The sequence below is a fragment of the Lontra canadensis genome, unplaced genomic scaffold (genome assembly GCF_010015895.1).
Source record: "Lontra canadensis isolate GAN:19392208 unplaced genomic scaffold, GSC_riverotter_1.0 scaffold7, whole genome shotgun sequence".
NCBI lineage: Eukaryota > Metazoa > Chordata > Mammalia > Carnivora > Mustelidae > Lontra > Lontra canadensis.
The window spans coordinates 26,749,129-26,765,926 of record NW_022631001.1 but is presented as its reverse complement, the minus strand read 5'-3'; the positions used below and the strand labels follow the sequence as shown (position 1 = coordinate 26,765,926).

The following is a 16,798-nucleotide window of genomic DNA, read 5'->3' as shown; positions in this document are numbered from 1 at the left end:
AAAAGAAAGAAAAAAGAAAGCAGATAAAAAGGGTTATAGAATCCTAGAGGAAAGTAAGAGGGAAGGGTTGAACATGCCTGGGAAGAGGCTGGAAAGGCATCCTGGAGAAGGTGAAAATGAGTTGAAAAGAAAAAAAGAAAAAGAAAAAGACTATAAGGATAGAGCTGACAGAGAAGAAAACAAGCTTTGCTGGAGAGAAGCCACTCCCACTTCCAGAGGACTTCTCATTATCTGAGCTGCTGAGACAAGGTATAGGCTTGCCTTCCTCTCCACAGCCTCCCCCTGCCCCAACAACTACTCTGCAGGCCTCTCTCCACACCCTTCTCCATACCCCTGCTAAAAGCTCAAAGGCTACAACTAGCCATTGGCCCAGGATTAACCACAGTAGGCATACACTAAAAACCATAGCTACCATTTATTTAGGGGAAATTAGGACACAGGGAACTTAACAAATGTACCCAAGGTCACAAAGCCACTGAATGATAGAGCTGCTGGCTTGATTTCAAATGGAATTCTTATATTCTATCTTGCTTCTTCCACCAGAAGTGGAGGACAGGACAACAAAGTACCAAAAAACACTGAAATAGAAGCCAGAGATGGGGTCTGAGCCATGGCTCAGCTATTTAAGAGCTTAATGACCTCTAAAAACTCAACTCATCTCCTAAGCCTCCATTTCTCTGAGACATTCCCTTCCGAGGAGGAAAAGCCCCCTCAGTGAATGATCGGGGGCCAGGGAGAGGCATCAGCCAAGGCCTCCATGGCAAGCTGCCTTGGGACTTCGTGCGTCAGAGCACACCTAACCCCTGACCATGGATGGCGCTGTTAGGAGAGCCCCGAAGAGATCATGCAAGCCTAGAGCCAGCTCTGCCGGCAGAGACTGAAAAGGCCACGTGCACTCTGCGGCCATGAGGGGAGGATGGAGATGCCTTCTACTGTCGGAAAATGGGCTCTGAGGTACTCTGATGAGCCAGTCTGACCCTTCTTACCCCTTCCCAAGCTCAGAGGCTGCTGGGGACAGAGGGACCCTGATCACTCAGCAGACCTTCGCGGCTACTGCACAACAAACCTCTGAGCTGAGATTTCTCAAGCTTCGACTGAGGGCAGGATTTTCATTAAGGCTGGGCAAGGTAGCTGTACCTGGCCCAGGTTCTCTGGGGTGTTTATCTACTACCTGCTTTCTGGTGAGCCGAAAGGACCACAGACTTAAGAACTCACCCTTGGGGCAGAAGCAGCTCAGCAGTACCGGCCATCACACTAAGCCTGCGTGGGGTTGTGGGGTTGGATAGGGAACAGTGCTGAATTCAGCATTTTAGCCCATGCTTAGATGGGAAACAGAGCTGGAGGGACACAGGACACAGATCAAGGGATTCTTTGCAGGTACCCGTCATGCAGGGCTCCATCCTTGCAGAAGTCTCCTGGCAAAGAGCTTCCTAGTATTTTCCTCGGATTCCATCTGGCAATTTTCAAAAATTTTCTTTAACGAGCCATCAGTAGGAAAGTATTCAAATGGTATTTGACATCAGAATAGCTGCTGGATTCCAAAATCTTAGCTCCCAGGAGAACACCCAGCTCTATCAGAGTCCTTGAAGGAGGGACCCAGTAAGAGCCTATTTAATGACCAAGCCCATCTTAGAAATAAGGAAACCTAAATCTAGGTAGGAGAACTGAATTGCCAAAGGTCACTTGATAAGGCAAGGGCCAAGGACCAATTCCTAAAAGTACAGGATACAGACAGCAGCGGAAGGAACAGACTTCCTGTCTTTTATCCTTTCACCAGGACACTTATCAATCAAAGGGTTTCCCCTCAAAAACCATGGAATGTTCACCTGAAAGGAATCAAAGATCCTTTAGTTCGATTGTTTCATAATACAAATCAGAAAACACATCCTAAGAAAACCAACCTATACAAGGTCACACAATAAGTGGAAATTTGGAAAAGAGCAAGGTACTTTACTTTCCTAAATTTTATAAGAAGTTCTCTAAATGGAAGTCTAAGAGTTACAAAAAAATCAAGCTCTACATGTTTTATTACCATTGAGATATAATTCATATACCCTAAAATCACTCTTTTTAAATGTCCAATTCAGGGGCACCTGGGTGGCTCAGTTGGTTGAGCATTTACCTACTGTTCAGGTCATGATCCTGGGGTCCTAGGACTCGGCCCCTGCATCAGGCTCCCTGCTCAGCAGGGAGTCTGCATCTCTCTCTCCCTCTGCCCCTCTTTCTGCTCATGCTCTCTCTCTCTTTCCCTCAAATAAATAAATCTTTGAAAAATAAAAATAAAAAATGTACAATTCAGTGGTTTTATCATATTTACAAGGTTGTGCAACCACCAGCACAATTAATTTTAGAATATTACCATTACCCCAAAAGAAACTTTATACCCACTAGCAGTCCCTCCCCATTTCTCACATCCTCCAGCCTCTGCTAGCCACCCATCTGTCTTCTGTCTCTACAGATGTATCTATTCTGGATATTTCACATAAATGGAATCATACAATAGGTAACCTTTTACATCTATCTTCTTTTACTTAGTGTGCTTTCCAGGTTCACCTATGTTGTGGCATGTTTAGAACTTCATTCCTTCTTGTGGCAGGATAACAGTCCATTGTACTGATATACTACTGCTTACTTAGCCACGTGTCCACTGATGGACACTTGGGTTGTTTCCACCTTCTGACCACTGTGAACAGTGCTGCTCTAGATATGTGTACCTAGACTTGTTTGAGAGCTTGTTTTCAATTCCTTGGGAACATTCCTGGGCTATATGGTAACTCTATGTTTAACTTTCTGAGGAACAACGACACTCTTTTCCACGGTAGCTGAATCATTTTACATTATCATCAGAAATGTACGAAGATTCTAATTTCTCCACACCCTTGCCAATACTAGTTATTTTCCACTTTTTGTCTCCCTGTTTTTGTTTTTAAGGTACCTATCCTGGTGTATATGAAGTGTCTTCTTACCTCTCAGAAAACACTGTTGCTGCCCTCTGACTCCAGTAGGTTAGGTCACGTGTAAGCTATACGCTATATGAAGGTAGCCTAGGAGAAAATACCCCTCCCATGCTGGTATCAGCCTAACCTGCTACACTAGCCCCTCTTGCTAGCTCTGGCCCCCTGGACCCATTATCTGCACCTAGGACTCTGGTTCCCATGCTTTCCAGCCCCAGCTGATGTTCCCAGGTAGAATCCTTGCCTACTTTTGACCTGCACTTTCTAATGCACCCTTTCAGATATGGTAAATCCTATTTTGATACAGAACAATAACAGTCGGGGCGCCTGGGTGGCTCAGTGGGTTAAGCCGCTGCCTACGGCTCGGGTCATGATCTCAGGGTCCTGGGATTGAGCCCCGCATCAGGCTCTCTGCTCAGCGGGGAGCCTGCTTCCCCCTCTCTCTCTGCCTGCCTCTCTGCCTACTTGTGATCTCTTGTCTGTCAAATAAATAAATAAAATCTTAAAAAAAAAAAAAGAACAATAACAGACTGATAATATATCTCAGAAGACTAAAGAAGACTTTCAGGCTGTGAAAGGCCTCCCCTTCCTGGCGGGGAACAGAGGACAGCCTCTGCAAAAGTAGCCTAGCTTTTATTACTGGGTTTGATTCTTCTGCTGTAAGAGTCTTGCTAGTGTATACAAAGAAAGGGGGGTGTAAGCTGTTCATGGGAAAGCCTAGTAAAGCTCCCTTCCATTTTTCAAGACTCAGCTCAAGAATGATCTTCTCCATAAAGCTTCTTGGACTCAAATTGAAAACTTGTCCCCATTTTGTGCTCCCAGCTGAACTCTGGAAAGGTTTCCATGATAGCTATAACACTGTATTTGTTGATCACTTACTGTATTGTTGATGTGCTTATCTCCATTTAGATGGAACTTTTTTTTTTAAGATTTTATTTATTTGTCAAAGAGAGAGAGAGCACACGCAAGAGAGAGAGCTTAAACAGGGGGAGTGGCAGGCAGAGGGAGAAGGAGGCTCCCTGCTGCAGGACTTGATCATGACCTGAAGGCAGATGCTTAACTGATGAGCCACCCAGGTGTCCCTAGATGGAGCTTCTTGAAAGCAGGGACCCTGTCATTTAAACTGGTATACGGTAGTTGTTCAATGTTAGTGAATGAGAGGCCTTTGCTCAGTAGTGGGCCTCCCATAAACGCTAGAGCCATCCATTGTGTCATTTATTCAAAACTTATAAATGAATGGTAAGCAAAAATGTGCCCTAAGACAGAAAGAAAGAAAGAAAAACAAGCAAGCAAGAGAAGAGGAAGAGAAAGAGAAAGAGAAAAAGGAAACCAGTCTTCTTTCATGTTGCTTTGTTTCACATTTTCAAAAGACACAGATCTTCTGGAAAAGGCAAAACTACAGAAAAGTTAAAAAAAAAAAAAAGACCAGTGGTTATCAGGGATTGAGGGGGAGGGAAGGATACATAGGTGGAGCACAGAGGATCTTTAGGGCAGTGAACTAGCCTATATGATACTGTAATGATAGTAGGTCATGTCATTTTACACTTGTCCAAACCCACAGACTGTGCAACACCAAGAGTCAAGTCCAATATAAAGTGTGGACTCTTGAGTGCTGGTGATATGTCAGTGTAGGTTCATCATTTGTTACAAATGTACCACTCAGGGTGGGGGGAGGGTGTGCTGTTAACCATGGAGGGGACTATGCAGGTATGGGGGCAGGAGCATATAGGATATCTGTGTATCTTCACCCAATTTTGATGCAAACCTAGGACTACGCTTAAAAATAAAGCTTATTAAAAATTTAAAAAACAAAAAAGGACAGACCCACCCACCTCTAATGAGACATCAGCTTGGGCGCCATCAAGCCAAACGCACTGATGGGAAAATGTTCTACAGTCTCCGACCCTGCCCGCTAGCTGCTTCTCTGGACTGATTCTTGGTTCTACAGCATTCTGCTGCTGGCGTCCTCAACCGATGCCAACAGCCCCAAAGGGCAGGAAGTGGGCCGTAGAAGCCTGCTTGGTAAAGATTAATTTTCTAAGAAATCTTACCACTTTTGTTCCCCAAGAGTTCACTTAGAATAAGGAAAAGGATGGCAGGGTTGGCCATTCCCACCTTGCAGATCTTCAGGAATTAAACAACCTAATGCTCTCAAGTAATCCCTGGCTGAACAGACTACTCCTTCCTTCAGCCTGAGTTTATGTCTCTGTGACTCCGCGGAAGCCCCCTGAGACTTCTGTGGCTGTTCAAGGACAGAAGATGATCAGCAATCAGTTCATACACTCTGCATGTCCACAGTGAAAGCAAGGAACAGCTAAATGGCGCTCAGACCCTGTGGGTTCCTTATTATCTCTGAGCATACCTTTCATATTTCAGCTTTTGTATTCTTGCTCCGGTTGTTTCTTCCACCTAGAATTTTCTCTCCTGCCACCTGCACAGAATAAAGCCCTACCCACCCTTACAGGCAGAGGTTACATGCCACCTCTTCTACAGGATGCCTTCTCTATCCCTCCTCTGGAACTCAGAAGCATTGTGTACCTTTCTGGAACATTCATTTTATCCCTTTAGAGCAGAATAGGATTCATCCAGATCTCCCTCTAGGGTCCAGCACAGAACTGGCATAAAGTGAGTATTTTCTTAATGTATCTAATGAATGGACCTTGCATCTGGCTGGATTAAAATATAACACTATTCGATACCTCATGTTTTCATTTCTTAGTGGAAAGAGTAGAGGTGCTGCCTTGCAGGTACGCCCAGGAGACCCAGGACCACAGCCTGCCACCCCCACAGCCTCGGGTCCCACGGTACATCAGCAGCCCTTCTCTCCGCAGCACTCACAGAGAGGAGGCCCAAACAGCACTGTGTCCAGGGCCTTCAGCTGCAGCTTCTGCCGATGGCTCCGGTCTGTCATCTTCAGCACAGTCCCTGTCATGGTGGTGTTGGTCACAGCGAGCCTGTTGAAACAAAGAGGAGGAACTCAGTTTCCTGCCACTAAAACCAGGAGGATTACCGGTAGGATTACCCACCTCCTCCAGGAACACTTCCATGACCTCTAGCTCTTGGTGATAGCTCCCCTCTGCACTCCAGAACACAGAGTCTATACCAGTGGTTTTCAACAGGGAGTAAGGAAGGATACATAACATTTACCGAAAATGTTCCCCTTTCTGCCCATGTCCACCATCTCCTGAGAATGCTACTCTCTGAGGATTATCCATCTGTGACCATTCCCACACCCAACTGCAAATTTTCTGTTATGTTTCTCCTGCCAGGGATTATCCACTATACACCTGTCCCCATACTCCCACCATTGTAAATGCATTCTCCTGTCCAACCCAGCTCCAAACCCCATGCCACATGACCCAGTGATTCTGAGGGCCTCTGATCCTAACCCACTGCCATTAAGTATAAACCTGCTGATGACAAACTGCATTAGTCTTGTTATCCTGTATCTGAGTCACTGCAATTTACTCCCAGTCAGATTACTGTAATTTTTTATGACCTTCAACATACTATTCATGATAACTCTAATAAGAGAGGGTCTGTAAACAAGAAAATGACCCAGGAAAAACTGGACTTTGTTTCTCTTCTGCTGGAACACAGTGGGTATAGGAGGAGACGGGTATAAGATATGAAAGGTTATCAGTGCACTGGTCTGGGCCCCACACATGAGCATTTACCACTATCCTACTCCATGAAGGCAGTGCTCTTTTCTGATGCATAGTTTTGTCTCCCCCGGTAGAAAAGAGCCCTCTGACATCATGGTGTGTGATTTACACTCCTCCCTGGGCATACAGGAGCAGCTACTTCCTTCTCTAGCCCTGGGAAGCAATCAAGCCAGCCCGCCTATAAGAGAGACACTGTGATGGGGCGGGGGGTGGGGGGCAGCAGATAAAGGGGTCAGGAGATGAAGCTTCTGGTCCCAGCTGAGTCAGCAACTCACTTGTCTGATCCTGAGCAGCTTGGTCTCTCCTCTGGGACCCCATTCTCCTCCTGTGTAAACTTATGGAAAATCAGATGCTTCCTACAAGCCTGAGAGTTCTCAGCGTTCCTCTTTAGAGAGAACACTTCTACCAGGTGTACTGGCCTTCATCTAACTCATCAAAATAAGTGTCATCTTTTCCACAGTCTATTTGTCAAAGAAACCTAAGAATTGGAATAGTATCTATTTCTGAGCAATGAGAGAAATGAGAAAGGAGCTAACATTTACCAAGCAACCGCTGTGTATCTTGTACCATTCTGACACTTCGCATACAACACCTTAGTCCTCTGACTTTAGGAACACAGTTCTGTCATTAGGTCCACTTCACAGGTAAGAAAACCGGGACTTAGAGCTACCTGCCCAAAGTCACGCAGCAAGTAAATGGCAAAGGCAGGAAATGAGCTCAAGTCTTCCAGACTCTTCTTCCCATTATACCATGCCGCCTCCTTCCCACACACCAAGCACACCAAGCACTGAGGCTCCATGCTTCCTACTCTCACGAAGGTGCCACAGCGTGGCTTCCTCTACCCCTCTGCCTGGCTTGGCGGGGTCTGGCTACAAGAGGGCTACATGAGCCCATGACCTGAGAACTGACTTCTTATCCTATGTTTTAAGGATAATGTTTATCCTTAGAGTTTTAATCTAAGCCATATTCCTCAAGATGGAATGAGCCGGGAATCCACAAGGCAATGCTGCTGTTTCCATGGGTAATGAGAAGGAAACCTAAATCCTGGAGCTTCTTGGTCAGTCATCTATTTAATGGGGTCTAATGCATTTCTTTGTCCTCAGGGCCCAGGAGAGAACCCTGCCCGGGGTAGATGATTGGTAACGTTTTTTTAAAGAGAACTGCACTGAATATTTCCAGGAAGCCTATCTTCAACTACATGGGGAAAGAGGGAGATGCAGTGGAAAAAAGCAGGGCACTTAGAACCAGGGAGACCTGGGTTCAAGTCCCAGCTCCGCCACTTACCAGTTTGGATTAAATCATGAAATATCTGAAATTCAGTTTGCTCACCCAAAAGCTGGAGTAGTTAATTCCTTCCTCCCAGAATTGTGAGGGTCAATTGAAATAATAGGTAGGCAAGTATTCTATAAGGGGATGTGCCAACATTAGGATTACAACTCTCTCCAGAGTAGAGGAAGCTGTGAAGAGAAGGCTGCAGGTAACAGAGGAGGGAACGGGCAGCTCATCTGGGCCTGGACAGCAGTGCCCAGTAGCTCTGGGGGTAGAGGCTGCCATGTGTGGGCATTCTAACAGCTTCACCTTCCCCTTTCCCCTTTGTGGAAGCTCACAACCAGGTGCACCTACGTAACAAGATGACAGATTATACGTAAGCAGCACTTACCAGACAGTGAGCCCTTTGAGGGCAGGGGCAGGCTGTTGTCATCTTTATCCCCAGCACCCAGCACAAGTGCTTGGCACAGAGCAGGTACCCAGTAAATGTGTGTCGAATGAATAAGTAAATGGATTAATAACTGAATGACACATGGCACTAGTTTGCCATCACAAGAAGCCCACGCAGTGCTCCATCCCTTCCCCTCTCCTGCCACAGGCCCCGGCGCACTGTGCCTGTGAAGGAGGCAGAGTTAGGGGACCACAGCCCTTGCAAGAGTCTTCCGGAAAGGAGGCTGGGGCCAAGGGAGTCACGCCAGCCTTGCACTGTCTCTTTAGAGCAGATACGTGGAATATGGATAATTCAGGGGAGGCTAACAGAGCCCCGAGGCTCCTGCTGGGGGCACAGCAAAAGAGGAAAGAAACATCCACAGGCTTTGAAGTCTATCCAGATCTAGTTTCAAATCAGTTTTGCCTCTAACTAGCCACATGACCTTGGAAACGTTACTTAGCCATGTTCACCATCTATATGCAATAACACCTACCTTACAGGATTGATGTAAGAATTAAATGAGATACTGTATACAACGTGTTGAACAGCAGTGCTTGCCACGTGCTAAGCATCCAATAAACGACAGCTCTTAGTACTATGCCCAGGAGTGGCAGGAATACTAAATGAGAGAATGGATGCCAAGTGACCGTCATGCTTTATGGTAAGTGCACGACAGACGTGAGAAGAGGAGAGGTTTACAGATTCTGCCCTGGAAAGGGTGGAACCTCGCTTAACTGGCCAGACCAACCTGAAAGTAGGCGACCCCCCCCCATTCCCCATTCCCCATACCCCCAGGGGAGGGAATCCAGTCTCCTCCTGACCTCGGCATGGCATGGCCACTAAGTTGCAGCTTCCGGAAAGTCTCCTCATATTGAGGCAGCTCCACATATGTGATCAGCCACTGCACCACCTCGTCCACGGTCCAGTTGTACACTGTGGGAAGAGACAAGCCAAGCCATGACTCCAGAATGCAAGCACTACCAGAACTTACCATCAGAGTCACATCGGCCTTCTCACTGACCGCATACTTCTGTGCTTATCATCTCCCCCTCCCACTGAATCCTAAGTATTATGGAGTACATACTGTACTTTCTGTTTGACCTGTAGGGGATGGACTCACTCTTCCACTACACCAGCATTTGGGATGAAGTCATCCTAAACTAGAATACGATCATGATAATACTACTACTAAATGCCATTCTTTACCTGCACCTACTACGTGACAGGTACTGTTCTAGGAGCCTCCTATATATTAACTCATGTGAAAGATGATATATTAACTCATGTGAAAGATGATATATTAACTCATGTGAAAGAACTACTACCATGTGAAAGATAGGTCCTGTTTTATCCCTATTTCACAGATGAAAAAACTGAATACAGAGACATTATATATAACTTTCCCAAAGCTGCGCAGCTAGGAATTGGTAAAGCAAAGGTCTGGACTCAAGCAATGTGGCTCCAGACCTTGCTCTCAGCCATTATGTACTCTTGTGCTCTCATGCCCTCTCTCTCTACTTGACAGATAAACAGATGGCTGGATGGATGATATCCAAGATATGTGTATCAGATGACACCCACTAACACTGGCATGCTGAACCTAAAAAGCCTGGGAGCAACTGAGTTTCAGCAAAAACATCATTTTATTGGATTTAAAGTTTGCTTTTACTTAATGTATCAGTCTGGTTTTGTTTATATTTGTATACAAATTTTATATAGTGACTTAAACCTCATTTTGTTTATACACTTTTAAATAATGATTATTATAACAAAAACAATTAAAGTCAGCATCGTAGGTCCAAGATAAATTATTTCCCTTAAAAGGAATCTGTACATTCCTCTAGTTTGAAAATGACTGCTGTGAGCAGCAAGAAGCCAAAAAAGTTCTGAAGCAGAATGAAATAGTGAGATTCTCGGCCACTTCTCTTAAGGTCCGTCTGTGTCTTTCCCAAAAACTACCTTTCATCAGAATGTTGTCCCGTTTCCCTCTAAATGTCAGACAACAGTGAAGACTATGTCCCATTCATTGTTGCCCACCCCACCCCACTATCTCTAAAGCAGGGCTACTCTGTGGGACTTGGGTGGCTCAGCCGGTTAAGTGTCTGACTCTTGATGCTGATTCAGGTCATGATCTCAGGGTCATGGGATCAAGCCCCAGGTCAGGCTCTGTGCTCAGAAGGGAGTCTGCTTGAAGACTCTCTCTCTTCCTCTTTCCTCTTCCCCTCTCCTGCTACCCTTCTCCCCAGCAGTCTCTTTCTTGGCCTCTAAAATAAAGAAATAAATCATAAAATAAAATAAAGTAAAATAGTATACATACATATACATACATAGTAGCATCAATAAGAATTTACTCAAAGAATAATGACTCCCACACGAGGAGCTCCAGACATGTTCTGACTGTGGGCCCCCAAACAGAAACAACAATGTCCTTAAATACACAAAAGCAACAGCGCAGGTGTTGGGCTGTTTGTGTCACACTCAGGGTAGCTGGAGAAGCTGGAAGGCTGAACCTGCCCCTTCATTCTCCTACCTCCCCTATAGTGCGGCCCAGCCCATGGTACAGACTAGACACTCAGACACCCTGCAGGAAACAAGGTTGAAGGAAAAAATGCTCTAATCTCTCAATATCCTCAAGAAGCTTCTAGAACTCAGGAGGGAAGTTCTGAAGCCGAGAGACTTTGAGGGTAAGCTATCTGCAGAGGCACAGGAGACGAGAAGGGGAAAGGGCTTGGGGAGATCTAGTGCCCCCAGACTGCATCCCAAAGGCTTAGGCTAAGGGTGTTTGGTCATTGCTTGGTTAAATTTCGAATTCCCAGACTAGAAAACATTGAAAAGAAGACAGAAATTAATGTCCAAGAGCTACGTTCAAATCCTAGGGCTTGGGAAAGGAGGGATGAAAGATCAGGGTTAGAAAAGTGGGACATGGGGCGCCTGGGTGGCTCAGTCATTAAGCGTCTGCCTTCAGCTCATGGTCCTGGGATGGAGCCCCACATGGGACTCACTGCTTGGCGGGAAGCATACTTCTCCCTCTCCCCCTCCCCCTGCTTGTGTTCCTTCTCTCGCTGTGTCTCTCTCTGCCAAATAAATAAATAAAATATTTTAAAAAAAATACTCTGTAGTAATGTTGAATACTAATAAATTTATTTTAAAAGAAAGAAAGAAAGAAAAGTGGGACGTATTAGCCTTTTCTTCCTGAGAAGGAACGTATCTGCCTCTGTACACATCTGTCGACATGACAAATGTGCTCGTTCACTATGGTCTGGAATGCCGGCTAGTGAAGGTGTAGCAGAGTGACACACAGATCTGAGGCAGACAGACAAGTACCGGCCTGTGAAGTGCGGGGAACAACACGCTTCCGCCACTGCTGCCAAGGGTGCTCGGCCGCGTCTCACACAAAGGAGCCTTTCTGCTTGGCATGTGGAGTGGAAAGAAGGCCACTTTTTTGTTGCTAGAAAGGCCTGCGGCTAGCTGAGCTACAAGGGCCTTTTGTCTCCTGGGAGGACGCCTTAATACAAGTGCAAGCACAGACGCAGGCGTGGGGGAACTCCTCTAGCTGCACCCTCTGCCGTGGTGCAGATGGGCAGGAGGCACTCTCGACCAGGGCTTCTCAGTCTGCCCCGCTGACATTCTGGGCAGGATAATTCCTTGTCAGGGTGCCGTCCTCTGCCGTGGAGTGTGTTTAACAATATTCCCCAGCATCTAGCCATTAGACGTAGCATGCTGCCACTTGTGACCCTCAGAAATGTCTCTGGGTACTGCCAAATGTTCCCTGGAGGACAAGATGCCCCACCCACCCACCCCAGCTGGGAACCACTGCTCTAAACACTACATTAAATGAGACAGAGGGGCTGTACGGGGGCCACCGTACTCCAGGAAGGATGGACTCTCAACATGGCTAAGCTATAGGGGAAAGGATAAGGGCTTTAGCTGTGAGGATAAGTCTCAAGATAGTTCTTCTGTGCATGTGCATGTGCGTGTGTATGCTCCACACGTCATTCTGTTACCAGGACAGACCCCCTATCTGGGTAGGTTCGGCAGCATGGTATGACCATCCAGAGTCACCGCAGTCTGAGCGAAGTAAGCCAGGACGGGCTGCATCCTTGTCAGAGGGCAACCCTGTGTCCCTCTCGCTCAGTAGTCAAGGTGACATATAAGGGCCTCTTGCCCCTAAGGTTCAAATATCTAAAAGCTAAAAGTCTTGTTCCACTTTCTTATTCCAAAAGAGAAAATGGGAAGAATCTCTAGGCCATAGTGAGGAAGAAGGTAAAAGCAAGTACTGAGAGCTGTGGCTGTCAGCAGAAGGCCACAGAATTTGGCAAGGAGGGCTTCGTGCAGATACGGTCTTCAAATGACCCATGTGTCCAAATTCCAGGAGGACATGGGAGCAAGAGACAGTCTTCTAAAGTCATGAGCCTCTCATCACCCTGAGCCTGTCTGTGAGGTCCCTGGAGAGATCAAAAACTACATCTCTGGGCAAAACGACAGACAACACTACAAGGAGTCAGAGAAGGCCAACCCTTGGCGTTTTCCATACCAAGTCCTTCCTAAAGAAGCCTAGGAGGTGGCTAACTATAGTCTCCAACCCTTTTCATGACATACTCTGTGTTTTGCACATACCTTGCCAATATATGATGATCTGTTTATAAATTAGATTCACGTGCTGACATGAGGTATATTATAAAACATACACAGAAATTAAAGAATGAGATAAATGCAATAGAAGTACAAGCTATAGCATTGTCTTGTGGTACCCCGGCTGATTGTCTTGTGCACCTGGACACCCCAGGGCAAACAGCAGAACTCCTCCAACACCAAGACCTGAACTTTAAGGCTCTGCCCTGGATGCCATCTCGGTCGTGGCTCTTACTTCAGCAGACCTTAGCTAGAACCAGGATCTTGCACTATTTTCTCATGCATCCTTGGACATTGCTCACAGATTTCTAGGTCTTTGCTCTTTCCAGAAAAGCTCCTTTCCCTCTCCGAGGCCTGCTAAACGTCAACTAACTCTCCTACTTTATTCTGAAATAACCACCCAAAAGTGAAATCATTCAGGATTGCCAAATACCTGACCATTTTAGAATGCTAGATTTTAACAAATATATGAAAGAGGAAAGAAGTGTGAGCAAAGACAGAACTTTAAAGGTGAGGCCTGTTCAAAGAACATGAACTCCAGTTTGTCTGGAGTCAAAGGGTAACATATAGAGATAAGAAGAATGAGGCATTACTGAGGCCAAATGATAAAAGGCCTTGCACACCTGTAGTCTCAAAGTCCAAAATCATTTATTCACTGAAAAAAACGAAAATAAAAACAAACATCAAACACCTACTACTTGCCAGGCACTGCTCCAGGAGCTAAGGATACAACAGTACACACAACAGAGCCACAGATCCCTGGTGCTTATATGCCGGTGGAGAGAGACAAACTAAAACACCATAAACAAATATATATTCTATGTTGGGTGGTGATAAGTACAATGAAGAAAAATAAAGCAGAGTAAGAGAATAAAGAACGGCACTTCCTCAGATCAGTTCGGGGAAGGTCTCTCTGACTAGGTGACACTGGAACAGAAAGTGAAATGAAGGTGTGAGCCATGTGCACACTTGGGGGAAAAGGCATTCCAGAAAGATGCAACAGTAAGTATTACTCCCTAGCACTTGAGCTATAGCGATACCTCCGGGAATATGCCAGAACGGATCCTCAGACTTGGCCAATTCTTTCTCTTGCCAGAGAAAGAATAAGCAGTAAGAAGTGGGCTCCTGAATCATGATCTCTTTCCCCTAATGGACGGGTGGTGTCTCCAAATGAAGCCCTTGTTTAGTTTTGTGGTTTCAAGCCCACATCCCAAAAGAACTACGTCTGCCAGTCCCTTCTTTGCGTCTCCCTCACACAGCTGTTAGTCACTTGATCTCTCAGTCAGCTTTTGTTCAGCCCTTTGGTCAGCCAGTCAGCACAGTGGTTAAGAAGGTGGGTTTCTATTTGAATTCGGGATCTGATGCTTACTAGATGTAGGACCACAAACAAGTTACTTAACCTTTCTGGGCCTCCTTTTTTGTCACCTATAAAATGGTGAGAACCACAGGTCTCACATCACAAGAGCAAAACGAACATATGGGAAGCTCCTAGCATACATAAATGCCAAGGAAATATTAGCTATTATTAACATCACTGTTCCCCAAGCTATCTTTGGCTACCTACTCTGGTAGGTTCTCGGTCAGTTACTACATACAGAGACCAATATGAACAACTTCTGTCACAAGGGCTCTCTTCTAGAGAAGGAACCATATAAGAAAACACATGAGGATAAGACAGTGTGATAAGTGTTACATCACAGGTATTTATGGGGTGATGCAGGGGGACCAAGAGAGGAATGGACTGACCGCTAGAGTGAGACAGAAAAGGCATCACAAAGCCTAGCTTCTTATCTGGCTCCTCTGGATAGAGAGCACTCCCAGACACCTACAAAATCTTACCAAAGCGGCCCTCCCTCAAAAGTAATTCGTGGCATAGGCCTATGGTTTGTCTCTCTGAGTGGTTTCCTTCTGGCTTTCACTAGCAGCTTGGCATCTGTGCCTAGAAGGAGGCAGGGGTCTTGGTTTTCTGATGTGGTGTCAACCTTGAGCCCTGAATCATCACTGCAAAAAGAATCCGGCCCTCGGGCCCAGGCCTCATGTGACAGGCACACTAGGCCACCCTGCACCAACCAGGTTAACGTGGCTGCAGAGCAGGAAGAGAACCTAGGTGTCAGAATGTCGAACGATCTTGTTTAAGATCACACAATGGCAGAGGCAAGGACAAACTTTCGTCTCCCTCATCCCTACACTGGGCCAGCCCCTGTGCTCGGTGTTAAGATATAAAAATCACATAAGATAATGTCCTCAAGCAGTCTGGTGTGAAAACGGGCAAGGGAACAGATAGTTGCAATTAGTGTGCTAAATGCCATTATGAGATAAGGGTAAGGAGCTATGGGAACACAGTAGGCACTTAACCTAGCATATGGTTTCCGGGGAAGATTTCATAAAGAAGGGTATACTTAAATTGAGTCTTAAATGTCAAATAGAATTTATTCAGATCAACAAGGGGGAAGGACAGAGGGAACAGTATATATGAAAGCAGCAAGGGATGAAAGGAAATGATATATTCCAGTAACTGCAAATAAATCAGTGCAGCCATAGAACAGATGTGGTGAAAAGTTGTAGAAAATAAGGGGCACCTGTACCCCAATGTTCATAGCAGCAATGTCCACAATAGCCAAACTATGGAAAGAGCCTAGATGTCCATCCACAGATGAATGGATAATGAATATGTAGGATATATACACAACAGAATATTACTCAGCCATCAAAAAGAATGAAATCTTGCCATCTGCAACAACATGGATGGAACTAGAGGTTATTATGCTAAGCAAAATCAGTCAGTCAGAGAAAGACAAATACCATATGATTTCACTCACATGTGGAATTTCGGAAACAAAACAGATGAACATAAGGAAAAGGAAGGGAAAATAAAATAAGAGAAAAACAGAGAGGGAGGCAAAGCATAAGAGACTCTTAACTACAGAAAACAAACAGGGTTGCTGGAGGGGATGGGGAGATAGGGTAACTGGGTGATGGGCATTAAGGAGGGCACATGTTGTGATGAGCACTGGGTGTATATGCACCTGATGAATCACTAAGTTCTACCTCTGGAGCTAGTAATATACCATATTTTAACTAAATTAAACTTAAATTCAAATTAAATTAAAAATTTCAGCAAAAATGAACTTTTGGGACTTCGAGATAAAAATCTTCTGCATAGTAAAGGAAACAGTCAACAAAACTAAGATAGAACCCACTCAACAGGAAAAGATATTTGCAAATGACATTACAGGTAAAGGGATGGTATCTGAGATCTTTAAAGAACTTATCAAACTCAACAAACAAGAAACAAACAATCCAATCAAAAAAGGGGCAGAAGACATGAACAGACACTTATCCAAAGAAGACATACAAATGGCTAACAGACTCATGAAAAAATGCTCAACATCACTAACCATCAGGGAAATGCAAATCAAAACCACAGTAAGATATCACCTTACATCAGTTAGAACAGCAAAAATTAACAAAACAGTTAACAACAAATGTTAGCAAGGATGTGGAGAAAGGGGAACCCTCTTAACTGTTGGTGGGAATGCAAGCTAGTACAGCCACTCTGGAAAACAGTATGGAGGTTCTTTAAGATGTTAAAAATAGAGCTACCCTATGACCCAGCAATTGCACTGCTAGGTATTGACTCCGAAGATACAGATGTAGTGAAAAGAAAGGGAATATGCACCCCAATGTTCATAGCAGCAATGTCCACAATAGCCAAACTGTGGAAGGAGCCAAGAAGCCCTTCAACAAATGAATGGATAAAGAAGATGTGGTACATATATACAATAGAATATTACTCAGCTATCAGAAAGGATGAATACCCACATTTGCATCAAATGGATAGAAATGGA

General features: G+C 45.2%; 1 protein-coding gene across 6 annotated transcripts in view; it reads right to left on the bottom strand.

Annotated features, from left to right (window-relative positions):
• The window catches only part of STIM1 (stromal interaction molecule 1), a 185,198-nt gene that overhangs the window by 29,628 nt on the left and 138,772 nt on the right, over positions 1-16,798 (bottom strand). For all 6 annotated transcript variants that reach the window (XM_032853257.1, XM_032853258.1, XM_032853259.1 and 3 more), the window contains 2 exons: positions 9,140-9,251; positions 5,793-5,908 (listed from right to left, as the gene is read on the bottom strand). In XM_032853257.1, the coding sequence (XP_032709148.1) occupies positions 5,793-5,908; positions 9,140-9,251 (228 nt within the window). The remainder of the gene's footprint in view (positions 1-5,792; positions 5,909-9,139; positions 9,252-16,798) is intronic.